Raw genomic sequence first — 26,296 nt, 5'->3', positions numbered from 1 at the left:
CTCGTTGCTAAGAATATATACACCAAGGTGATTGTTTCTAACTATATTTATTTAAAAAATATATATTGTAAAATTGATTGTAAAAAAGATATCCATTTATAAAAGCAGAATAAACGGTCCACAATTTTGTTTGGAAAAATTGCCTCCTTTGAAGCTTGTCAGCTTCCCCTACGCCCTCTTAAATCCCCTCTACTTCTTAGATTGGTAGATCTTTTGGGAAAGGTCCTCTCTTTCTCTTGTTTAGTTTGAGGGGTGCACTGAGTAGTAGTAAAGGATCGGTCCACATAATGGTTACTTTGTATCTCTTAGGGACTTCTAGGGTGAGACCTTTGCTCTTGAGCTCTTGAAGGCCATTCCAAGGTGAGAAAACCATGTGAGCACCCAAAGATGGTTGGAAAAAACATGTTAGAAAACCCAGGGAGAATAAAAAAAAAAGTGGGAGCACCTTAAGGTGGATGGCAAAACATGAGTATATCCCAGGGGACTTGGAAAAATGTAAAAACAGGTAGAAAAAAAAATGTGGAAGCACCTCAAGGTAGGTGAAAAAAACATGGGAGCAACTTAAAGTGGTTGGAAAAACAAAAACATTTGGTGGGAAAGACATAATCCATATAGTGGACTTCTTTGCTCCTGAGCACCCTATGAACATCCCAAGGCCTGAAAAATGTGTGGGCACCACAAGGTCGGCACCTTTAGCTAAACATTTGTGATGGATTACAAGAGGTTTCCTCAAGACCAGATGGAATCAATGATCTCTGTGTAACGTGAGATCTTGAAGGCATTATTGAGGACCAGAAATGCATAGAAACACTCCAAGTTGGGTGTAGAAAAATATGGAAACACCCCGATATAGGTGGGAGAATAGTCGAGTACCTATAGTGGGTTGAAAATTTTGAAAAACTCCACAGTTATTGGGGAAAAAAAAAGAGCTAAAAAAAGTGGGAAAAATAACAGGATTAAAAAACACCAATGGAGAAGACACCCTCTCCACTGAAGACTCTAAGATATTGAAGAAGCTAGTGGGTGACTCAGTCCCTCGGATTTAATTTATAGCCAAAATATCACTTTCGATGTACTGCCAAAGGTTGAATCAAGGTGTTCAGGAACAACAATGTAAGCATAAGGAGTCCTTCTCTGATGTTGAGTTGGACTCCTCTCTTGCTTTTCTAAAAAATATTTCCCACACATCGAAAAGCGAGGCGGCCTCTCACTACTGCAGCGTTTCAAATACTCTTTGTTTTTTTGTCAACAAACCATATGTTGCATTCAAAACTCAAATAGTGCTCTTCGCTGGTGGGATCTCTCTGGCATTTACCCAGTTCTCTGTTTGTTTTGAATCATCTTGAGCACCCAGCTCACCAAATGACCTCATTACACACTATTTATTCAAAGTCTATAAAGTTCTGATCCTAAACCACTAACCAGACTTTTAATATTAAAATTAGCTAACGTCCATGTGAAGCCTGCGATGCCGATCGAGACCGAACCTCTGCGCGAAGCTCTTGCCGCATTCCGTACAGGAAAAGGGACGCTCACCTGTATGTGTCAGCTGGTGTCTGTTTAGCTTATTTTTTTCCGTGAAACCTCTCCCGCAATGTGCACAGAGATACGGCATTTCACCCGTGTGAGTCATCTGATGTAAGATATACTTGTCTTTGCGGGTAAAGCCTTTCCCGCACTCCTTACACACAAATAACTTTTCACCAGTGTGCATCCACTGGTGGGAGACGAGCGCCCCTTTCACTGCAAATCCTTTGCCGCACTCTGAACATGAGAATGGAGTCTCGCCTGTGTGGATCTTGATATGTCTCTGTAGATGGGTGTTTTGTTTAAAACACTTGCCGCATTCCAAACACAGGAAGGGCCTCTCCTTTGCATGGCTTCTGAAATGTTTGACAAGTTCTGGACCGTGCTTGAATGCTATCCCACACTCTGTACATGAAAAGCCCTGGTCTGACTTCCACTTAAAACATTTATCACCTTCCAGACATGGAAAAGAATGCTCATTGGTGTGGAGGCACTGATGTAAGAGAAGGTTTTCTCTTTCTCTAAAACACTTATTATATTCTGAATATTGAAATATCTTCTCACCTCCGTGTCTGATAGTATGAGATGTATCGGGAGAGGGTTCCTCAGGATCAGATGGACTTGCGGTTCTTTGTATAATGTGAGATCCTGAGGACATAATTGAGGTAAACATTTGTGATGGATCACAAGAGGGTTCCCCAGGACCAAATGTAATTAAGGGTCTGTGTGTAATGTGAGATCTTGAAGACATCATTGAGGTAAACATTTGTGATGCATCACAAGAGTGTTCCTCAGGACCAGATGGAATTAAGGATCTCTGTGAAACATGAGATTTTGAAGACATAATTGAAGTAAATGTTTGTGATGGGTCACAAAAGGGTTCCTCAAGACCAGATGGGCGTAGGTGACTCTGTGTAGCATGAGATCTTGAAGACATCATTGAGGTGAACGTTTGTGATGTATCAGGAAAGGGATCCTTAGGACCAGATGGAATTAGGGGCCTCTGTGTAACATGAGACCTTGAAGACATAATTGAGGTAAACGTTTGTGATGGATCATAAGTTTCCTCAGGACCAGATAGACCTAGAGGTCTTTGTGTTACGTGAGATCTTGAAGACATAATTGAGGCAAACGTTTGTGATGGATCACAAAAAGGTTCCTCGGGACCAGATGGACCTAGGGGTCTCTGTGTTACGTGAGATCTTGAAGGCATTATTGAGGTAAACAATTGTGATGCATCACAAGAGGGTTCCTCAGGACTAGATGAAATTAAGGGTCTCTGTGTAATATGAGATCTTGAAGACATAATTGAGGTAAACGTTTGTGATGGATTACAAGAGGGTTCCTCGGGACCAGTTGGAATTAAGGGTCTCTGTGTAACGTGAGATCTTGAAGGCATTGAGGTAAATGTTTGTGATTCCTCACAAGAGGGTTCCTCAGGACCAGATGGACCTAGACATCTCTGTGTAACAAGAGATCTTGAAGACATCATTGGGATAAACGTTTGCGATCCATCACAAGAGGGTTCTTCATGACCAGATGGATCTAGTGGTCCTTCTGTAAGGTTAGATCTTTGAGGCATAATTGACAGAATAGTTTGTGATTTATCAGAAAGTTCCTTAGGATTAGAAAAATCTGTTGATCTAACCACACCAAGAGCTATATTTTGAACAGAGGGGTTTGCCCTGGGAGAATATTTAGCATTTCTGCTATCTTCTGCATCATGCTTTGGAAATAAAAAAAGAAGTCCCTCCGAGGTCATCTGGGAATTACATCCATCTGTTGGAAATAAATGTTTTTTGATTATGCTAATCTTCTCAGTCCTTTATATAATTCACAAGGCCCTCACAAGTACTAACGCACTCCTACATCCCCCACTCCTGGTGCCGTCACAACCCCCTTAACTGTCCTTCATCCTATCCTCATTTATGCCATGCTCCCTGACATCCCCCAGCATTTGTTGTCTTCATTCTGTGGGCAAGTTGCTTGATTCAGGTCACCATTAGGTTACAATGTGCCCATACATCCCTTGGTGATGGGCAAAAATCAGATGTAATCATCATTAGCGCTGCAGTATGTCTTATTGTGCTTTGATGTGACTATTTTCCCAGGAACTGTAATGCACATTCACTCTGGGGCAGAAATAACCCTCATCAAACACTGCAGGCATAAAGTCTTCCCCAAGAGATGGAATCTTTCATTTACGACCCTCTACCATTGATGGAGAAATTTCATATTTCCTTAGTATTATTAGCTTACAATATCTAAGAATGAATTTAAGCCCAGTTACCTTAGATTCTTAATGCTGTAGGCATGTCATTGTAGACTGACCAGGGTGGGCTAACTCTTTAAAAGGTAATACTGCTATTCAGATGTTGTAATTGATCAAACACTAACCTATATACTACAGCCAAAACTTGGAATAGTCAGTCTCATCTCAGGGATGCTTAAATGCACGTGCCTGATTTTGCTCATCTGTGCCAAGCCGCGGTAGAAGCGGGTGGGGCTCCTTGCGAAAAATGGCATCTATAGTTAAATATTCTTGTTACATTTTATAATATTACTACTACTAATGGTGCACAGAAATGAAAAATTCCAGTGCCGAAACCAAAAACTCTGGATGCACTTGGCCGAAATGGACAGTTTTAAAAAACAGTTTTTTTAAATGTAATTAATGTGGCCGATGTTTTTGCATTGAAGTCAATGGGACACGATTTTGCTTTGAAATCAATGGGACGCAATTTAACACTGTAGCCAATGGGGGTCATTTTTGCATTGAAGTCAAGAGGATCTAATTTTGCAAAGAAGTCAATAGGGGGAGTTTTTGCATTGAAGTCAATGGAATGCGATTTTGAAATGAAGTCAATAGGGGGGCGATTTTGCATTGAAGTCAATGGGATGCAGCATTCCATTATTGGTACCTTTTTTTTTTCTATCGGCAAAACGCAGATAACCCTATTTTCGGCTGATAATTTTTTGGTGGCTGAAATATTGGTGCATCCCTAATTATTATATTTGTTATCTGTAATTACTCAATTAAACATTATACCTACAAGTGTTTGCGTAATCTCTCTTTGCACATTTTGAATGAAACTATCACATAACTGTGATTAAAACAACCAGAAACATCCTACTAGGTAATTCTGCTTCACTGGTCTTAAGGGACATTGGGTAGTGACAACAGATGGCCCATCGAGAACCAGAATAACATCATTGCCATATCAGATACAGTAGCTATTCACATATCAAATCGCTTTCAGTTTCAGTTTCATAACTTATATATAAAATGTTGCACTCTCCAATGGGTACTTGTTGTTTTTAATTTTGTGCAGTCAAGAACCATATACTGTATGGTGGTGTAGTAGTTTGTCTAATAGTCAACAAATGTCAAAGCAAAGGGCTCTGGAAAATAGCCAACAGAAAAAGTGTACAACTCAACAAAACCAAGCATGGCACATGAGGCCAAGGTGGCCACATACCACCCACATCGTTATGAGATGGACCTATCTTCAGCTCACTATGGGGTTTCATCTTGCCCAATGAGGGGAAGGTGTACTGAGTCTCCATCGGGTTTAACTAGCCTGAATACCTTTAACTTGTAGAAGAAAAAATAAAATGTGAATCGTTTTTGCTTTTTGGTGTTGATTACCTGTGTTGATATGTAGAGAAGATAACTCCTCTTTTAATGTCACCTCCATATTGTCCTCTTCTCCAGATGTCTTTTCAGCTCCTACATGTGTCTCTACTATCTTTTTAAAATCAGTTTTCACTTCATTCTGTTCTTCAGCCTTGACCCATAAAATGATAAAAAACAACATTATTAAAAAACCGACTTCCTAAAAAAATACTATCACTCACTTTGGAGGTACTTTTGTGCTCTACAGTTTTGTCACCTTATACCTGATCATGGTGAGGGATCTCATGAGCTTCCTGTATGGAATCCCAGGAATACAGAGAATGGGGACATCTCCCTGGTGGGTTTGTATCATTGAATCGCTCCATCATGACCTCCTTAAAGGTGTCTCTGTGTGCTTCTGAAAACTCCTCCATTACATCAAACTCATCCTCCTCCTCCTCCTTTATCTCTTCTTTAACCGTATGTGAGATGATGTGATCTTCTTGTGTGGAATCCTGGGAATACAGAGGATGGGAACATGTCTTTGGTGGGTTCCCATTACTGGATCCATCTGTAGGAAACACACATACGAACTTAATATATTGTTTCTATATGTTTATCAGATGATAGGGAATCTAGGTGGACCCTCAAAATTGCTCTCTCCTTAAAATAAAGTCTTCTCTTACCCGGTGATGTGAGGGGCGGCTGATTCTCCATCATGACATCCTTGTAGAGATCCTTGTGTCCTTCTAAATACTCCCACTCCTCCTTGGAGAAATAGACAGTGACATCCTGACACCTTATAGGAACCTGACACACACAATGATACAGTCACCATCCAGACACATCCATTGTCTATTACTGGATAATGTCCCAGAATTCCCAGCACCGCTCACCTCTCCTGTCAGTAGCCCAAAGATCTTGTTGGTGACTTCTAGAATCTTCTTCTTATGTTTTTTCTCAGGTGGCAGGTCAGGAGGTGGAGGAATCAATTGGTCTCCAGGCTTCATAGGGGAAAAAGTCTGAATTAACAGGCTATTAATGATGTTGTATGACCCTCCCAGAATCCTCCTCATCTCTCTAGTCAGGTCTGTGATTTATTATTAGAGATAAGAGTGATGTCATGTGAACTCTCAAAATCCTCCTCACCTCTCCAATCAGCACACAGATGATCTCCAGAGTGAGGTTTAATAATCTCTTGATCATGTGATCCCAGTCCTTGTTCATCTTCATTGATGTGGTCATGTGATCTGTAGACAGAACTCCTCTCTGTAGAGGGATAATGAACTGATAATTATCTGGACTTTACCGGGAGGAATAATATTTCCATACTATTCCCAAACTGTTCTACCAAGCCAGCGCCCCTATCCCCCGTCTGTTCTTATCACAGTTGTATCATCTCTATCATGCCAATAATGGTGGCTTGTGGTCATAACCACAGGAACATGTCATATGACCCTCCCCTGGAAGACATTGTCCAGAAGCCTAGAAAATTACCATGACAGCAAAATGGTCTTCATAAAAATGGCTGCAGTCACCTAGAGATATCCCTGAAACTGGAGACATCTTAACATTACCAGAGTGCCAACAGGAAGTCCCTACCCAACCTATGAAAGGGTCTGACACTGAAAAACCACCTGAAAGTCATGGATGTTTATTCATAGGTTGGCGGCACCTGGGCCATATCTGCTTTTCTACTTATTGGTTTCACCTGGTGTGGGATGGCTGTACCAAGCTGTCCAAGCAAAGTCTTCTCGAACGTAGGACCTCAAAGCTTTGTACTACAATGATATTTTGCCACTGCTGGTGGTCCATTGGGGTTATCCCAGAGTTACTATTGAAGTCCTGAATATATATCTGGTGAGCCAATCTCTAGTAGGTTAGGTTGAGTGGGTCTGGAGGTACCGCTGTTAAAGCGAAACCAAACTCACCAATTATAGACAGGCTTTTAAATGGAACAATCTAACATAGGGACCATAAGAAATGAGCAATTTAGGGGAACATATTCTATTGTGTCATGTCGGCAAGTGGCACATGCTCAATCACTGTAAAATTCCTGGCTTCCGTCAAGTGCCAGGATTTGTTGTTTGCTGTGCCGGGGTGACATCAGTCCTTCCTTCCACATCCTGGCAGCAGCTCTTGCTAGTCTTGCTGTCTTATGCCGTGTACACACGATCGAATTGTCCGGCGACTTAGTCCGCCCGACCGCATTTCACCAGACAATCCGATCGTGTGTGGGCTTCAGCTGACTTTTTCAGCGTAAAGTCCGGCGGACTTAGAAAGTGGTTTTGCGGACTTGGGTTTCACTTTCAAAATATTTTATTTTATATTAAAGGCACTTACATACGTAAAACAGTACACAAACTAGCAGTAGCAGGGAGGGCCTGCTGTCACAATGTAAGTAAAAAAACATGAGACATTAGTGAAAGACAGACAATATCAAGAGTGTACAGTCGGCAAGCCCTTCCTTATCGAGGGGCTACATCAATAAGAGGTAAACGGAGGGTGTCCCCCCCGGGAGAGCCCACCAGGTAGGACTATTAAGGTAACTCCCAGGAGCCCCCATCCCGACACCCCTAATAGGGAACTTGCTGTGCCAGGATGAGGGAGTGTCCTCCCAGGCCCCTCCCTCGCAGAGGGGAAAAACAGTCGGGGGATCGTCTGCCGTGGGTACCGCAACATTAAATTGGACTGTATGGTGAACTTGTCAATTACAGCTCTGTTGAGCAAACCAAAATCTTAGAACGACTAGAAGGACAGAGAAGAGAAGAAAGGAGGAGAAGAGGAGAACAGAGGGGTCGGGGGAGGTAAGCTATGTCCTGAAAGGGTGGAAGGATATAGCGAGGGAATGTTTCACAATCAATGTAAGGATGGGTGCTTTAGGGGTGAGGTCTGGTTCCTAGGGGAGGGCCTGGGGGCACCCCCGGCAGCAGAGAGATTCCCATGTAACGGGCCCAAGGGTCCCACACCTTTCGGAATTTAGGTGTGGTGTCTGACAGAATACCTGATAGTTTTTCTTGGGACATTATCCACGATATCTTCCTCTTAACTGCGAGGAAGGAGGGTTTGGGTTGCTTCCATGCGGAGGCAATCGCAATTTTGGCTCCTAATAGAATAAAATAAGTTAGTTTCTGAATGTTACCAGACATCAAAGGAATCGGGGTATTGAGTAACGCAACCTCTGGAGTTCTCGAAACCCGGCAGCCTGTGACTAAGTAAATCAAGTTGAATATTTTAGTCCAGAACGAACGGAGTCTAGGGCATTCCCACCAGATGTGGATCATGGAGCCACGAAGTTGGCACCCCCTGAAACATAAGGGATTAGCCGTGGGATATATTCTGGCTAGCCTTACTGGAGTGAGGTACCACCTGGTTATCAATTTGATGCTAGCCTCCATTAGTGAGGTGTTCTGGATCCCCCGAAAGGATCTGGCTAAGGCCAGCTGCCGGGATTCGAGACTCCCAGAGGTCTGGAGATCAGATTCCCAAGCCGTCATATAGGGGGATTTACCCGTTGGGGAAGTGAGGGCCGTGTAGATCACTGAAATACCACCCCTCTGCTCCCCGCGGACTTGGGTTTCAAAGGACAATACGTTCGTGAGTATGCTAGTCCAGCAGACTAAGAATGACGCATGCTCAGAAGCAAGTACGAGAAGGAAGCTATTGGCTACTGGCTATTGAACTTCCTTTTTCTAGTCCCGCCGTACGTGCTTTACATCATCGCGCTAGCAAACGCCGGACTTTCTGTGTGTCCGTGTGTGGCCAAGTCCATTTGGTAGAAAGTCCGCCGGATTATTCGCCAGATTGTTTGCCAGACTAAGTTTGCCGGACAATTCGATCGTGTGTACGTGGCATAAGTTGCCCAGCTCTTCATCTCTTCCATGGAGAAGGGTTGTACCATGTGTCTTACCTCACCAACACCATGGTGACTTGTTATCTGATACATGGGTTGGATTCATCCAGTAGGACTTAGTAGTGGCATCGGCAGCAAAAGGTTCCTAACAACGAGGAAGTGGAGTTCTGAAATTTAGTCAAAATGGTGCCAGTTTTGGTGGGCACAGTGGTGGCATAGCCTGCTAGACTTATCCCGGGGAACAAACTTATTCAAAGAATTTTAGCAATCTGAGGTACTTTATGGGACTTGTAATGGGGAATTTTGAGTGTTCAGTTAGTTTAAATTATGCGGAAGTCAGTCCAGCTGCCCAACTTAGACACAGATAGGGGAATGGTGACACTTTGAGAATATTTCGGGACATCTATAGCATGAAATTTCTCCAACCTGGGGAAGAGAAAACACACAAACCTCCAATTTTGGAATTTGTGTGTTTTCACACTCGCACCGCACCCCGACTCATGGTAACATTGTGCGCTGCTTGCATCAAACATCATATTGGATTTTATCTTTGATAATTATATATAGTCTCCTCACCAACATGTGTGACCGGTCACCAGTTCTATCTCCTTTGTGTCTACAAACATGTGATTATCCTTGTCCCTCCTGTGCCCAGTAAAAAGACATCACAGTGACTATGGAGGAAGAGGACGGACATGACGGGGGGGTTACTGGGTGTAAATATAAAATATCTCATTACCTCCTCTGCTGCGAGTTCCAGCAATGTCTTCTATCTACTTCCCCCAATTCTCGTCTCAATCCGTAACTTCCTTTTTATACCTGACATCACTTCCTGCACATCCCATACATCACTTCCTGTGTTTGCGTTCCAGCCTTTGTACAGGACATCACCACCTTGTGGCGAACATTATAACTGCAGTTGTTCAGTATGTTAACTTCAGCCTTGTTGTAGAACTGTTATTTTACCTACACATTTTTGAAACATGAAAATTCAAGGAGATATAAAGGCAAAACTATTTTTGCATTTTAGAAGCAGTAAGGGAGGGTTATAACTTCTGTCAGGTTTTTTTTTTTTGCCATCTGTCTCCCCATTGGATGATTTCCCCTCTATCCCTGTTCTGGTTACCACACAAAATTTGGGCTTTTCTTTTGCTGATAACGATAAACAGGACAAATAGAGAGGGTGAATGTCCATAATGGGGACACAGGAACACTTCCACCCTGTGCTTAGGGTTGCCACCTTTTCTTTAAGTCAAACCCAAACACTTTAGTGCCACGCAGCAATTTTTTTTAATAGTATAAACTATACATATATTTTGCTATTAAATAACATTTCTAATCATATGAAGTTAATCACAAGAGTTCCCCTTTACATCAGAGTCCGCAGAGTTCCTCTTTTACATCTGAACTCACAGAGTTCCCTTTCACTGTAAGGGGGGACTCTGCAGACTCTGATGTAAGGGAGAACTCTGGGGACTCTGTCATAAGGGGTGCTCTGGGAACCCTGATTTAAGGTGGAACATTGAGAACTCTGATGTATGGAGAAGATTCTGATGTAAGGGGGAACACTGTGGCCTCTGGTGTAAAGGGGAACTCTGATGTAAAGGGTGCTCTGAGAACCCTGACTTGCCTTAGTGTATTCACTCACTCACTCCTTGGCAGTCAGCACCTTCAAATTTCCAGCCCCAACTTTCCATTTCTGAGGCACAGCGCCGGGGATTGGAGTGTGGGCAGACACAGAGGGGTAGGAGTGTTTGGGGGGTGGGGTGGGGGTGGAAGCTGCAGGGAAGCCATAGTCAATCTAAATAATGTGTCCGGGTTTCAGGCAGTCTGAAACCCGGACGCATGATTCCAAACCCGAACTGTCCGGGTGAATCCTGGACAGGTGGCAACCCTACCTGTGCTCCCCCACTTCCGGTGTTCTTTGGAAAAACTCCAACTCGCCAAAATCTCCAATAACATCACTTCCAGTGTTCTGCCGAAAACTCCAACTCGCCAAAATCTCCAACCACGTCACTCCCAGTGTTCTGCCGAAAACTCCAACTCGCCAAAATCTCCAACCACGTCTCTTCCTGTGTTCTGCAGAAAGCTCAAACTCGCCAAAATATCCAACCACGTCTCTTCCTGTGTTCTGCAGAAAACTCCAACTCGCCAAAATCTCCAACCACGTCACTTCCGGTGTTCCGCCGAAAACTTCAACTCGCCCAAATCTCCAACCACGTCACTTCCGGTGACCCTCCAGCAGAAATAATTGGAGATTTCGACGAGTTGCCTGTTTTCACACAACAATGGCAGCATATATAGTATGGAACAGGGCAAGTTGGCTGTTTTCAAGGAACACTGTTGTTTGAAAACAGTCAACTCGTCAAAATCGCCAATTATTGCTGCTGGAGAGTCCACCGGAAGTGACGCGGTTGGAGATTTTGGCGAGTTGGAGTTTTTGGCAAAACACCAGACACCCAGCTGCTTCTTGGTTGTCATAATGATAGACAGTGACAGAGAGTTGTTTATTCCAGAGTCACCACTAGAGGGAGACAACTTGCCCTGAGAGAGGAGGAAGTGTCCCCAGTGTAGGAGGGGTGGGAGCCATTTTGTTGTAGACCAGAAATGGAGGAAGAATGAAGGACTTTAGCTCAAGAATCCTTTTGGAGGGGTCGTTTGGTTGGAAAGTGTGTGCCCAGAGAGGAGGAGGTAATAATGTGTTCTTTTTATGAGAGAAGGGGGTACCAGCACTCACTGTGGATTGGATGGAGTAGATCATGTGAATGGGGTTACTCTGTAGATATATGTTAAGTGCTGTATGTAAATTATAAACTGTTTAAACCTGCTCTGCATGGTGTATGCGGTCTGTGCTGTGCACGGTGTGCGTGCGGTCTGTGCTGTGCACGGTGTGAGTGCGGTCTGTGCTCTGCATGGTGTGGGTGTGGGTGTGTGTGCGTGGTATGTGCTTTGCATGGTGTCTGAGTGTGTGCGTCCAGCACTCTGCATGGTGTGTGTGGTCAGTGCAATGCATAGTGTATGTGTAGTCTGTGCTCTGCATGGTGTGAGATTATGTGCCTTCTGTGCTCTGCACGGTGTGAGTGTATGTGCAGTCCGTGCTCTGCACGGTGTGTGTGCGCGTGGTCTGTGCTCTGCACGGTGTGTGTGTGTGTGTGTGTGTGTGTGTGTGCGCGCGCGGTCTGTGTTCTGCGCGCGCAGTCTGTGTTCTGCGCGGTGCGTGCGGTCTGTGCTCTGCGCGGTACGTGCGGTCTGTGCTCTGTACGGTGTGTGCAGGGACAGACTGACCATTGGGCCACCCGGGCACTGCCCGAGGGCCCTGAGCCACTAGGGGGCCCCATCAGGGTTGCCAGCCTCAGTAAAACCAGGGACAGTATGTAAAAATCTGTGTTTTTTTTTTTTTACATCTGTCTCTGAAATGTCCCTTACCGACATCCTTTTGGTCTAAAAATCCTGAGATTATAGCTGCCTCACCTCTACAGTACCTTCTCAGCCAATAGAAACATGTCTGTGTATACTGTGTGATTGTATACTGTGTTGTGTGTGTGTGTGTGTTTGTATACCGTGTGGCCCCATAATCTCAGATTGCCTGGGGGGCCCCATAATCTCCTATTGCCCGGGGGCCCCATGAGTTGTCAGTCCACCCCTGGGTGTGTGTGTTTGGTGTCTGTGCTCCGCATGCTGTATGTTGAGTGTGGGTGTGCCTTCTGTGCTCTGAGTTGTGTATCTGCGGTCTGTGCTCTGCGTTGTACATGCTGTGGTTGTGTATGCTGTCTGTGATTTCTGCTAATTTTTGAGATATTTCCTGTTGCGTCCTTGGAACGAGAAGTGAGAAGAATCTCTGATAAAAACAGTGATGGGTTTACTAAATAGAGATGAGCTACATTGCTGGTTTTGCTTTGCCTGCCCGGCTTTTTAGTCGGGACCAGTTCTCCGGCTGGAAGGGTTTACAGGTGGTGGACCCTCGTGGTACATCTGTGAACTGATTGTTTTGGAGAGTTATTACGAGACTTATTGAGCTGTGTGTGAGATTCTCATAACCAGAATGAGGAGCCACATCTCAGAAGATTTAATTTAGCGTGTTTCACCAACTGAACTGAATAACTGTCCGATTAATCAGTTTGGATTGCAAATAGTATTTTGCAATTCATTTGTTTTTATTTTATTTTTTTCACACAATTTTCAGATTACGTCATACCAGAGGAAGGATACGAAAACGGAGAACCCATGAAAGGATTTCTATGTAGAATATCTGAGGATGGACAAGAGGCCCATGACAAAACTTTTAGATCTGAGCCTGGAGATCATTCACCTGATGGCCGGAGAGGTGAGGAGGATTCTGGAAGGTCACATGACATCACCCTTCTCACAGGTTGAATATATCATAGTAGGAGTTCATATCTATGACTTCTCTCTTTAGGGTTATGCAGTAATGATAAAGACCACTGGTGAGTATTTGACCTCCAGTAGACATCACCATCATTCAAAAGGACCAAGAGGAACTCAGAAACACATCACTGTCCCTTCATCAATGTGCCTTATATCTGAGAAAAGAAGAGATGAGAAGATTCTAGAAGTCACCCAGAAGATAATTGAGCTGCTGACAGGAGAGGTGAGCGGTGTCGGGAATTCTGGGACATTATCCAGTAAAAGACAAGGGATGTGTCTGGATGGTGACTGTAGCATTGTGTTTGTCAGGTTCCTATAAGGTGTCAGGATGTCACTGTATATTTCTCCATGGAGGAGTGGGAGTATTTAGAAGGACACAAGGATCTCTACAAGGACGTCATGATGGAGAACCAGCCAACGTTTAATTATGCAAAGATGGAAAAAAAGAAATGTAACTTAAAGGGGATGATGTTGGAGCTCCCCCTGGAGATAATCAATCTGCTTACTGGGGAGGTGAGGAGGATTCTGGGAGGCCACATGACATCGCTCTTATCTCTATTAATAAAACACAGACCTGACCTGACCTGAGAGGTAAGGAGAATTCTAAGACTTTTGCATTTATCATTGTATAATATAGGACTATGCAGTAGTAACAAAGACCTCAATGGAGCAAAATACCATGAGATATACCCGCCGCATGTCAACAAGATTAACCAAAAGCCAGAGCCCCATTACCCTTCTTCCTCTTCCCATCACCACAACTGAAAAACAAAATAAGGAGAAGGTTTTAGAAGTCACCAAGAAGATGATTGAGCTGCTGACAGGAGAGGTGAGCGGTGGTGGGAATTCTGGGATATTATCCAGTAACAGACAAGGGATGTGTCTGGATGGTGACTGTATCATTGTGTGTGTCAGGTTCCTATAAGGTGTCAGGATTTCACTGTCTATTTCTCCATGGAGGAGTGGGAGTATTTAGAAGGACACAACGATCTCTACAAGGACATCATAGTGGAGAATCAGCCACCCTTCACATCACCGGGTAAGAGGAGACAGTTTCACATGGTAGACGTTGCGTTGAGATGCCAGGTCAAGTGGGATAAGGCTTAAACCTCTTTCAGCTTTCTTTCTGTTTGCAGATTTTCCTCCAATGAAAAAGAATTAGAATTAGTAGGGCACACAGTGCACTCACCTAGAGCCAAGGGCTCCTCCCCTACCTTTCTAAGCCGCTGTCTCTATACTTTGTCTCACTCCCTTCATCTGACACTGCTGCCCCCCCCCCCCCCCCCCCCATTATTCACTCCCTATTCATTGCTGCTATCTATCCCCTGCTGCTCAGTTTCCATATGAAACGGCTATTTCTCTCTTCTCACCCTCCAACTGACATTGCTGTCCCCTGCTCCTCACATCCCATCTGACACTGCCGTCCCCAACTATATACAAATCGTCCTTGCTCCTCAGTATTCTCCCCTGATCGAAAACAGATGTCTCCTGCTTTTACTCCCCATCTGATGGTACTTTCCCCTCTTCCTTGCTCCTCACCCTCTCTTCTAAGACTGCTGACCCCTGTTCCTCACCTTCTCTTCTAAGACTGCTGACCCCTGTTCCTTACCCCCTCATCTAAAACTGCTGAAACCTACTCCTCACCCCCTTATCTGACACTGCTGACCCCTGCTCCTCTCCCCCTCTTCTGTGACTGCTGAAACCTACTCCTCACCCCCTCATTTGACATTGCTGACCCCTGCTTCTCTCCCTCTCTTCTGTGACTGCTGATCCCTGCTCCTCACCTTCCCATCTGACAATGCTTTCTCTTGCTCCTCACCCCCTATCTGACGATATTGTGCACCCAGTCCACTCCCTACCTCCCATCTGACATTGCTCTTCTCTTGTCCTCTGCTCCTCACCCCTCATCCAGCGCTGCTCACCCCCATCTGATTCTGCTGTGCCCCTCTCATGAACTCCCTCTTCTGAGACTGCTGACCCCTGCTCCTCCACCCCCCCATCTGAGGCTGCTGACCCCTGCTCCTCACCCCCTCTTTTGAGACTGCTGACCCCTGCTCCTCACCCCCTCTTTTGAGACTGCTGACCCCTGCTCCTCACACCCCTCTTTTGAGGCTGCTGACCCTTGCTCCTCACCCTCTCTTATGAGACTTCTGACCCCTGCTCCTCACCCCCTCTTTTGAGACTGCTGACCCCTGCTCCTTACCCCCCCATCTGAGACTGCTGACCCCTGCTCCTTACCCCCCCCCATCTGAGACTGCTGACCCCTGCTCCTCACCCCCCCCATCTGAGGCTGCTGACCCCTGCTCCTCACCCCCTCATCTGAGACTGCTGACCCCTGCTCCTCACCCCCTCTTTTGAGGCTGCTGACCCCTGCTCCTCAACCTCTCATCTGAGGCTGCTGACCCCTGCTCCTCACCCCCTCTTTTGAGGCTGCTGACCCCTGCTCCTCAACCCCTCATCTGAGGCTGCTGACCCCTGCTCCTCACCCCCTCTTTTGAGACTGCTGACCCCTGCTCCTCACCCCCTCTTTTGAGGCTGCTGACTCCTGCTCCTCACCCCCTCTTTTGAGGCTGCTGACCCCTGCTCCTCACCTCCCCTTCCATCCACCTCCCTTTCATTTTACATACACAGCACATACCTCGCTGCTCACAGTACCCACTCTACTGCCATGAGCGCCTCTTCTGCCTCATCAATGCCAGTCCCTCCCCCCTGCTCCACAAGTATCCCCTCCGCTATACTCCGCTATACTCTGCTATAATTCGCTCCACAGACTTGTGTGCTCTGGAACAGGCACACTTTTTTGTTAATTTTGAATTCTTTTATTGGTGTTCCGGTGATACCCAGTTCCATCCTACGACTGAGATCACTAGACCAAAGCAGATGACTTCTGACTCCAAACGCGTAAACTGCTTTTTAAAACTAAATTAAAAATGTTTTATTTCCAGCAGATGGACACAATATGCGGAACACTTCGGAAGGACATCATAGGTTTTCTCCAACCTACAATGTAGAAGATAATGTTGGCTCAAAGTGTGCTGCAAATGTTGAACACCTGAGACATCAAACCAGAGGGAGGCCTTATTCAAGCTCCGAGTACAGCCAAAGCTTCCCCCATACACCCTCTTTTGTCCAATGTGGGAAGCTTCACAAAGGCAAGTACTCATTGTTGTGTGCAGAGTGTGGGAAACCTTTCGAGACCAAATCTGAACTTCGAAAACATCTCAGGGACCACACCGCTGAGAAATTGAAACGTTCAAATTGTGAGAACGCTTTCCCAACTAAACTAGTTAAAGACCAGAAAGTCCGCACTGCTAGGAGGACCTTTTCATGTTCAGAGTGCGGAAGATGTTTTTCTTGTAAAGGAAGCCTGACCACTCATCTGAAGCTCCACACCAGCGACAAGCCATTTATTTGTCCAAAATGCTGCAAATGTTTCGTTGACAAAGAACATCTTCTTGCACACCAAAGAATACACACAGGGGAGCGTCCTTTTTCGTGCCCTGAGTGCGTAAAATGTTTCGCTAGGGAAGGAGACCTTCTTAGACACCAGAGGATTCATACAGGCGAGCGTTCTTATTCCTGCCCAGAGTGTGGAAAATGTTTTAGTCAGAAAAAATACCTTACTTTACACCAGAGAAGGCACAAAGATGAGGGTGTTTATTCATGTTCAGAGTGTGGGAAAAGTTTTGGTCGCAGAAAATACCTTACTGAACACCAGAGAATTCACACAGGTGAAGGTGTTTTTCCATGTTCAGAGTGTGGGAAATGTTTCACTAACAAAAGTAAGTTTTGTTTGCACCAGAGAGTTCACACAGGCGAGCTTCCTTTTTCATGTTCAGTGTGCGGGAAATGTTTTGTTTACGAAAGCAAGCTTCGTTTCCACCAGAGAATTCACTCAGGTGAGCGGCCTTTTTCGTGTTCAGAGTGTAAGAAATGCTTCAACACGAAGTCCCACCTTCTTAGACACCAGAAAGTTCATACAGGTGAGCGTCCTTTTTCCTGTCCAGAGTGCGGGAAATGTTTTGCTCAGAAAGAAAACCTCCTTGCGCACCAGACAGTTCATACCGGTCTGCGTCCTTTTTCCTGTTCGGAGTGTGGGAAAGGTTTCTCTCATAAAGCAGACTTTTTGGTACACCAGAAAGGTCACAAGGGCCAACATCCACTTTCCTGTAAAGAGTGCGGGAAGTGTTTCACTTATAAACAAAACCTTATTATACACCAGAGAACTCACACAGGGGAGCGTCCTTTTCTTTGTTTAGAGTGCGGGAATAGTTTCAAATTAAAACACCAGCTTCTTGCACACCAGAGAACACACACAGGTGAGCGTCCCTTTTCCTGTCAAGAGTGCGGGAAATGTTTCCCTGTGAAGCGAAACCTTCTTTCACACCAGATAGTTCACACACGTGAGCGTCCTTTCACATGTTCAGAATGTGGAAAATGTTTTTCTAACAAGGGATACCTTGTTGTCCATCAGAGACTTCACACAGGCGAACAACCTTTTTCTTGTCCAGAGTGTGGGAAAAGTTTTACATACAAAAGACAGCTAATTGGGCATCAGAGAACAGAAAGCTGTGGATACTGTTAACAAACGTATGGTGGAATTGGAACAGTTGTTCTGATCCACTGCGTGGCTCTCCCTGCAGCAGCTGAAAGACGACTTTAGCTCGTCTCCCTCCCACCAGCTTTCAGCTGCTGCAGGGGGAAAACTACAGGGGATCTGTTTTAGTAAATGCCCCCTGCTGTACGATCACCCCTCCTGTAGACAACATCCTTCCCCCTGCTGCTGGACTCCCCCATGTGCCCCTCCAGTAGCACAGATGGCTTCTTCACCTCTCCCTCCAGCTTTCAGCGGCTGCAGGAAGGAAAAACTACCGGGGATCTGTTCTAGTAAATGTCCCCTGCTGCATGATCACACCTCCTGTAGACAATATCCTTCCCCCTGCTGCTAGACACCCCCCCCCCCCCCCCCGTGTGCCACTCCAGTAGCACCGATGGCTTCTTCTCCTTTCCCTCCCACCAGCTTTCTGCTGCTGCAGGGGGGAAACTACAAGGGATCTGTTCTAGTAATGCCTCCCACTGCATGATCACTCCTCCTGTAAACAATCTCCTTCCCCCTGCTGCTGGACCTCACCCTGTGTGCCCCTCCAGTAGCGTTGACTGCTCCTTCTCCTCTCCCTCACTTCAGCCTTTAACTGCTGCGGTGGGGAGGGGAGAACTACAGGGGATCTGTTTTAGTAAATGCCCGCTGATGCACGATCACCCCTCCGGTATGCAATAACCTTCCCCCTGCCTCTGGACCACACCCGTGTGCCCCTCCAGTAGTGCTGATGGCTTCATTGCCTCTAGTCCCCCCCCCCCACCCCCCCCCAGCAGAAGCTGAAAGCTCAAGGGAGGGAGAGGCAATGAAGCCATCAGCACTACTGGAGGGGCACACAGGGGTGGTCCAGCAGCAGAGGGAAGAATATTGCCTACAGGAGGGGTGATTGTGCAGCAGGGGGCATTTACTAGAACAGATCTCCTTTAGTCCCCCCCCCCCCCCCGCAGCAGCTGAAAGCTGGTGGGAGGGAAAGGGGATCTGTTCTAGTAAATTCTCCCTGCTGCACCATCACCCCTCCTGTAGATAATATTCTTCTTCCTGCTGCAGGACTCCCCCGTGTAGCACTGATGGCTTCTTCACCTCTCCCTCCTTCCAGCTTTCAGCTGCTGCAGGGAGGAAACTACAGGGGATCTCTTCTAGTAAATACCCCCTGCTGCATGATCACCCCTCCTGTAGACAGCATCCTTCCCCCTGCTGCTGGACCCCCCCCCCACCCTGTGTGCCCCTCCAGTAGCGTTGACTGCTCTTTCTTCTCTCCCTTACTTCAGCCTTCAGCTGCTGCGGGGGGGGGGAACTACAGGGGATCTGTTTTAGTAAATGTCCGCTGCTCCACGATCACCCCTCCTGTACACAATATCTTTCCCCCTGCTGCTTGACCCCCCCCCCCCCCCCCCGTGTGCCCATCCAGTAGTGCTGATGGCTTCATTGCCTCTCCCTCCCACCAGCTTTCAGCTGCTGCAGGGGTGGGGGGGAACTAAAGGGGATCTGTTCTAGTAAATGCTCCCTGCTGCACAATCACCCCTCCTGTAGACAATATTCTTCCTCCTGCTGCTGGACCCCACTGTGTGCCCTGCCAGTTGTTGATGGCTTCTTCTCCTCTCCCTCCCACCAGCTTTCAGCTGCTGCAGGGGGGAAACTACAGCGGATCTTTTCTAGTAAATGCACCTTGCTTGCACGATCACCTCTCCTGTAGACAATATCCTTCCCCCTGTTGCTGGACCCCCGCCCCCCTTCGTGTGCCCCTCCAGTAGTGCTGATGGCTTCTGATCACGTCGGGATGTAGAGCACGTGAGGTAGGCTGTACGGGGCCCCGTGATTTCTACCAGCAGCCCCGATTCTAAGTCATCTGTTAGCTTCTGAAACTCTCAAAAATTCTGGTATCCAGATGTGCCATCAGATAGGTCCAGGCTCTGTTGCTGAAACCCTTGGGATGATCCCACACCGTGACTTGAATTCTCCATATTAGTAATTATTATATTCAAAATTCTGAAAAATTCTCGTAGTCCGTCCATCTTGTTCCCTTTTCTTGAAGCCTTGATTTTTTATAATCATGATAAATATTACTGAGGTATGTGTGCTGTTTGGACATATAATGTGTAAAATTCAATCCAATCCATTTTGATATTATTTTTTTAATTATTATTATTTTTATAAATAAAGTCTTTATTTTAAATATTCTGTTCTTAATTTATTTTTTGAAATTCCCATAAATAACAGAATGGTGGTTAAAAATAATAATAAATAATAATTTTAAATATAATAGAAAATATGAAAAACAAAATTATCTGAATGTTGTTTTTTCTTTTGGATTTTCATTCCTTTAGAAGACTTGTTTTTGGAAAAATTTCCAAATGAACGAATATGCCGAATTTTGCCAAAAAACTAATTCAGAACTAAAATTATTGCACATGTCTACTGCTGACATCATTGACCAAGGCATGGTGACTGTTGATAAGTTGCATTGTTCTGTCTGGAGCTGTATAATGAAGATGAATTGTTTGGGACTCCAAACCTTTTATAAATAATACACTATACGCCTGCATTTACACAACATGAACTTTATTGGCATCCCAGTCTTAGTCCGTAGGGTTCAATATGGAGTTAGCCCACCCTTTGCAGTTATAACAGCTTCAACTCTTCTGGGAAGGCCGTCCACAAGGTTTAGGAGTGTGTCTATGGGAATGTTTGACCATTCTTCCAGAAGCACATTTTGTGAGGTCAGGCACTGATGTTGGACGAGAGGGCCTGGCTCGCAGTCTCTGCTCTAATTCATCCCAAAGGTGTTCTATCAGGTTTGAGGTCAGGACTCTGTGCAGGCCAGTCAAGTTCCTCCACCCCAAACTCGTTCACCCATGTCTTTATGGACCTTACTTTGTGCACTGGTCTAAATCATTTGGTGGAGGGAGGATTATGGTGTGGGGGTTCTTTTTCCTGGGATAGGCTTGGCCCCTTAGTTCCAGTGAAAAGAACTCTTGCAGTGTCACCATACCAAGTCATTTTGGACAATTTCATGCTCCCAACTTTGTGTGAACAGTTTGGGGATGGCCCCTTCCTGTTCCAACATGACTGCCCACCAGTGCACAAAGCAAGGTCCATAAAGACATGGATGTGTGAGTTTGGGGTGGAGGAACTTGACTCACCAGCACAGAGTCCTGACCTCAACCCGATAGAACACCTTTGGCATGAATTAGAGTGGAGACTGCAAGCCAGGCCTCACAAATGCACTTCTGGGAGAATGGTCAAACATTCCCATAGACACACTCCTAAACCTTGTGGACGGCCTTCCCAGAAGAGTTGAAGCTGCTATAGCTGCAAAGGGCGGGCCAACTCAATATTGAACCCTACGGAATAAGACTGGGATGCCAGTTGATATAGTGTATATTCAATGCACTACTGAGGAGTATATGAGTGTATTGCCATAATCCAATTTTATGACATTAAGGCTTGGTTCACACTGAAGCGACTTGGGATCCGACTTGTGAGACCCAAGTTGCATGATGTGAAATCCCATGTTAGTCAATAAGAGCTGTCTTAAATGGCACTATTGAAGTCGGTCTGACTTTAGAAAAGGTTCCTGTACTACTTCATTGCGACTTCTATCTGACTTGTGCCCATAGACTTTAATGGAAGTTGCCTCTGAGTCGGATCCTCGTCTATATTGATGTGATTTGGATCCGAGATTACAGGAATATTACCCAGGCATTCACTGAAAGTCGCATCAAGTTGCATCAAAGTAGCACTCAAGTCACCAGCAAATCGCCAGGAAGTCGCCTGACAATATCTTACCACAAGTCACGCAAATTTAGGTCATAGTAGTGTGAACCTAAGTTCACCTTTTCCAGAAAATAGCCTATACAGTAAAGGGGCCCAGTGGATATTAAAAAAACTTAGCAGCTTTGTAAAAGGCTCAATAACATTATTGTCATACCTGTAGGCCATTTGGGTCCCCTCAGAAGCCTAACCTGAAAACTTCCAGTTGGCAACCACCATGTTGGCCTTTTTGCTAATGAGAGAAAACGTTTAGATGCTCACTGCCAGCATCACAGGAGTAAAAACCAATGGTTTTCACGTTCAGCATCAAGGCAGGACATGATAGGGGGTGCTAACTGGGAGTTTTCAGGCCAAGCTCCTAAGGCATCCTTTTGCCCCGTACACACGAGCGGACTTTTCGACATCCAAACTCCGACGGACTGAGTCCGGCGGACTATCCGATCGTGTGTGGGCTGCAACGGACTTTAGCGAAGCTAAAGTCTGACGGACTTTAGAAATGAAGCATGCTTTAAATTTTCCCGACGGAACTCCGCCGGACCCGGTCCCCTTTGAAAAATCCGCTCGTGTGTGTGCTACTCCGACGGACTAAAACCGACGCTAGGGCAGCTATTGGCTACTGTCTAGGAACTTCCTATGTCGAATCCAGTCGTACGTCATCACGTTCGACTCCGTCGGAGTTTGGTGTGATGGTGTGTGGTCAAGTCCGTTCGGTCGAAAAGTCCGCCAGAACTCCGTCGGAACTCCGGCGGAACTCCTTTGGAGGTCTGTCAGACTTAATCCCTCTCGTGTGTACGGGGCATATCTCTACCTTTTCAACACAGTGAATCCCTTGAAATAGTTCTCCGGTCTCGGGGACCCCTGCTAAAATAATGAAATCAACTTATGATACAATAGTGTGATGGGCAGTGGGAAGAATGTTCCTTACACTTGTGGTCATTGGGAAGAATTACCTCCTTACAGCTAAAAAGATCAATGGTGTCAGTGGGAACTTATCTGAGCGGCAGAAATTGCCCAATGCTGAAGGAACCCCTAGCAACCTTTGGAGGAACCCTGGTTGAGAATCACTGTTCTAAGGTGACCCAAATGGCCTACAGGTATGACTGCATAGACTATTTTCTGGTGAACTTAACCTGTAATCATTTCAAGGCAATGCCCATAGGGATAAACCCAAGTATATTTTGCAGGATGAACCAGGAGGTCTTGCACATCTGTTCTTGGACGGACAGACAGACGCTTTTCAAATGGGTAGGAAAGGAATAACAAATCTTATTTGTCTGCATCAGTGTTGCCAATTGATATGCAACTCAATATGTTGAAAACACTCCTCAACTTGGTAGGATACCGTGTACCATCACAGGATATTTGTAGAATGCTGAAAAACTGTATCCCAACTGTAGTGGATGACATTTTGGATAAAATGTCATACGCATGTAAATTTAGTTTTTGCCTCAGAACAGTAGGGGTTCTGAGGGTTAATTACGTAGGTTGGCCTTGACATCAGTCTGGCTGGGCTGTGTTGGAAGTTCTGCCTGGTCATGTGAGCAGTGAGGTGCACATGACAGGCCAGAACCAGGCCTGGTTGGACGTTTTGAGTATCAACCTTCTCTGAACCAATCAGTGGGAGGGCCGGGCCCGCTGAGGAGTCTGGGAAGGGGTACTTAAGGTGTGTGGGTCACGTGTTTAGAGGGAGGAGCTCGTGAGACCCGTGGGGTCTGTTCTGGTTCCAGGACCGGGGTAGCCCCGTGAGGGGTCCCGGTCACGGGGTCTTCAACATCCCGCAATATGTTCCGGTTAGAGGCCCCTGATAGACCTGCCTGGTCTGGGGCAGGGATCCATCTGTTCCCAAGTCTCGAACCCTGCTGGTCCGAGGCGCAGTAACTGAGGGAGGATTCAAGGTGTCCAGGTGCTCTCTCAGCTTGGAGAGGCACCACAGCTCATGGAAGTGACTGGGGGAGGACTCTTCGGAGGAGAGCTGGCAAGTGGCATCCTGGGAAGTGCCTGGTTATTGAGTTGGGAAGGACGTTGACAAATTCACGCTTTTCCAGTACCATTGAGGAGGTACTGAGGAAAAAGGTTCCTGCTCACCCTTAGTTACAACTTCTAGACGTTCATAGGATTGCTTCAAGTTTTAAGTCAATGTGCTGGCTGCCATGATCTATGGCTAGAGATCTGTTCAGCCTTGAAGTACCCACTTGCGAGTGGCTACTCTCTGGGTGGAATTAGAGACTTTGCTAAACCTGCAGTTCAAGGTGCCTGAGTTCTTCACCCGTGCCCTCTGTTCCCATGAGAGACTGTGTTATTGGATGTTACTACTGCAAAATAAAACCTTTGTTAAAAGGACTTCATCCGTGTCAGTGACTTTATCCATGTCAAGTTATTGGGTATCTACCCTGGGAACCCCTAGACGTGGAAGAGCAGGCCAAGAGAAAGTAACTGGTAAGCCCAATAAGTCAAGGCCTCCCAGCAAGGGTTGTGGCCGCTACACAACCAATGCCGAAGAAGAATATTGGTATGATCTTCGACATATGGCTCATGAAAACAATGGATAGAGCAAAGTCTGAAAGAGCCACTACATTGCTACTTGACACGGCAAAAGTCTAATTATTTTGATATCAACTTATACCTGGTTACTTCCTCCCTGGCAAAACTCTACCCAAGCTCTTCCCCTTTGTACTTCCGGGGTTGTACCTTGCAAGGCACAATGTACCACATACACTCACCGGACACCTGGTCAATTCCTTGGTAAAACAAATTGCTAATCCGTCAATCACATGGCAGAAAAGCAATACATTTAGGCATCTAGACATGATGAAGATGACTTTCTGAAGTTCAAACTGAGCATCAGAATGGGGAAGAAAGGAGATTTAGGCAACTTTGAACGTGACATGGTTGTTGGTGCCAGACGGGCTGGTCTGGGTATTTCAAAAATGGTTGATCTACTGGGATTTTCACACATAAATATCTCTCAGGTTTACAGAGAATCGTCAGAAAAGAAGAAACTATCCGGTGAGTGGAAGTTGTGTGGATGAAAATGTCTTGTTGATGTGAGAGGTCAGAGAAGAATGGGCAGACTGGTTCCAGATGATAGAAAGGCAACAGTAACTCAAATAACCACTCGTTACAACCAAGGTATGCAGAATACCATCTCTGAATGCACAACACATCAAACCTTGAAGCAGATGGGCTACAGCAACAGAAGACCACACCGGGTGCCACTCCTGTCAGCTAAGAACAGGATATTGAGGCTAAAATTCGCACAGGTTCACCAAATTTGGACAATAGAAGGTTGGAAAAACGTTGCCTGGTCTGATGAGTCTGGATTTCAGCTGCAACATTCAGATGGTGGGGTCAGAATTTGGCATAAACAACATGAAAGCATGGATCCATCCTGCTTTATGTCAACAGTTCAAGCTGGTGGTGGTGGTGTAATGATGCAGGGGATATTTTCTTGGCACACTTTGGGCCCATTAGCACCAATTGACCATTGTTTAAATGCCACAACCTACCTGAGTATTGTTGCTGACCATGTACATCCTTTTATGACTACAGTGTACCCATCTCCTGATGGCTCCTTCCAGCAGGATAATGCACCATGTCACAAAGCTCCAGTCATCTCTCCACTTCAATGGCCTCCACAGTCACCAGATCTCAATCCAATAGAGCACCTTGGGGATGTGGTAGAAGATTGGCATCATGGATGTGCAGCCGACAAATCTGCAGCAACGGCGTGATGCTATCATGTCAATATGGACCAAAATCTCAGGGGAATGTTTCCAACACCTTGTTGAATCTATGCCACGAATGAAGGCAGTTCTGAAGGCAAAAGGGGGTCCAACCCTTGGAATCCAAGCTTTTGGAATGAGATTTATGCCCTGGTCCAGCATGTTACAGAACCGCCAATACAGCAACAAATCAAAATTGACTTATTCAATGAACCTATCAAAGAAGTACCCCGTTGTTCTCAAAGATTGACCATAGCTGGAACGTGGAAAAAAACTTCTGTCTCTGTTGCTCAAGCCAAACATAAGGTATCATGGATTGTGACCCGTGAAAAGATAGCAAATATAATGCATGACACTAACAAAAACTGTTTGAGAAGATGTGGGAACCATGGGCTCATTATATGCAAAGTCAGCTGTTTATTTAGATAATTATAGGTCTGGCTACCTCTGGTGGTCACTAGATCTGAAACTTTTTGTCTTTTTTCCTCTCCTTTTTTTCTGGTATTCAGTGACTCTTTCTGGACGTTGGGTATAGCAGGGACAGAACTTGTGGTAACGATGAACCCTAAGCACTCTAGTACTCCTTTCATCATAATATTAATCGTATAATATTATAGAAGAAGATCGAATCTTATAGGAAAAGATGAGCATTGCGGTATAATAACTTTACATGTTTCATGTATTTTTAAACTTGAGTACAAGATCCAAATTTGGTTTTTAGTAATTTTTCAATGACTGAGGTAAAAAGTTCATATGAACCATAACGGGACAATGTACGACAGAGCCATGGCCAACGCGATCAAAAAACGTAGACTGCAGTTTAT

The 26,296-nt window shown here is 45.5% G+C and overlaps 2 protein-coding genes across 2 annotated transcripts in view; one reads left to right on the top strand and one right to left on the bottom strand.

Annotated features, from left to right (window-relative positions):
- Positions 1–28: 28 nt before the first annotated feature.
- Positions 29–9,828, bottom strand: LOC143955244 (uncharacterized). Its single transcript, XM_077465323.1, has 7 exons — positions 9,736–9,828; positions 6,293–6,412; positions 6,040–6,147; positions 5,830–5,953; positions 5,428–5,714; positions 5,177–5,315; positions 29–3,306 (listed from the first exon to the last, which is right to left on the bottom strand). The coding sequence occupies exons 2-7, from the start codon at positions 6,386–6,388 to the stop codon at positions 1,442–1,444; spliced, it is 2,619 nt and encodes an 872-aa protein (XP_077321449.1). The 5' UTR covers positions 6,389–6,412; positions 9,736–9,828; the 3' UTR covers positions 29–1,441.
- A 1,732-nt stretch (positions 9,829–11,560) lies between these two features.
- The window catches only part of LOC143956168 (uncharacterized), a 49,384-nt gene continuing 34,648 nt past the window's right edge, over positions 11,561–26,296 (top strand). The window contains exons 1-5 of the mRNA XM_077466308.1: positions 11,561–11,687; positions 13,180–13,320; positions 13,414–13,605; positions 13,692–13,895; positions 14,020–14,211. Coding sequence (XP_077322434.1) covers positions 13,252–13,320; positions 13,414–13,605; positions 13,692–13,895; positions 14,020–14,211 — 657 coding nt within the window. The 5' untranslated portion in view covers positions 11,561–11,687; positions 13,180–13,251. The remainder of the gene's footprint in view (positions 11,688–13,179; positions 13,321–13,413; positions 13,606–13,691; positions 13,896–14,019; positions 14,212–26,296) is intronic.

The sequence above is a fragment of the Lithobates pipiens genome, unplaced genomic scaffold (assembly GCF_037356315.1).
Source record: "Lithobates pipiens isolate NorthernLeopardFrog02 unplaced genomic scaffold, aLitPip1_a1.2 Scaffold_35, whole genome shotgun sequence".
Lineage (NCBI taxonomy): Eukaryota > Metazoa > Chordata > Amphibia > Anura > Ranidae > Lithobates > Lithobates pipiens.
Note: the sequence above shows the minus strand (reverse complement) of the source record. Positions and strands in the feature narration are given on the sequence as shown.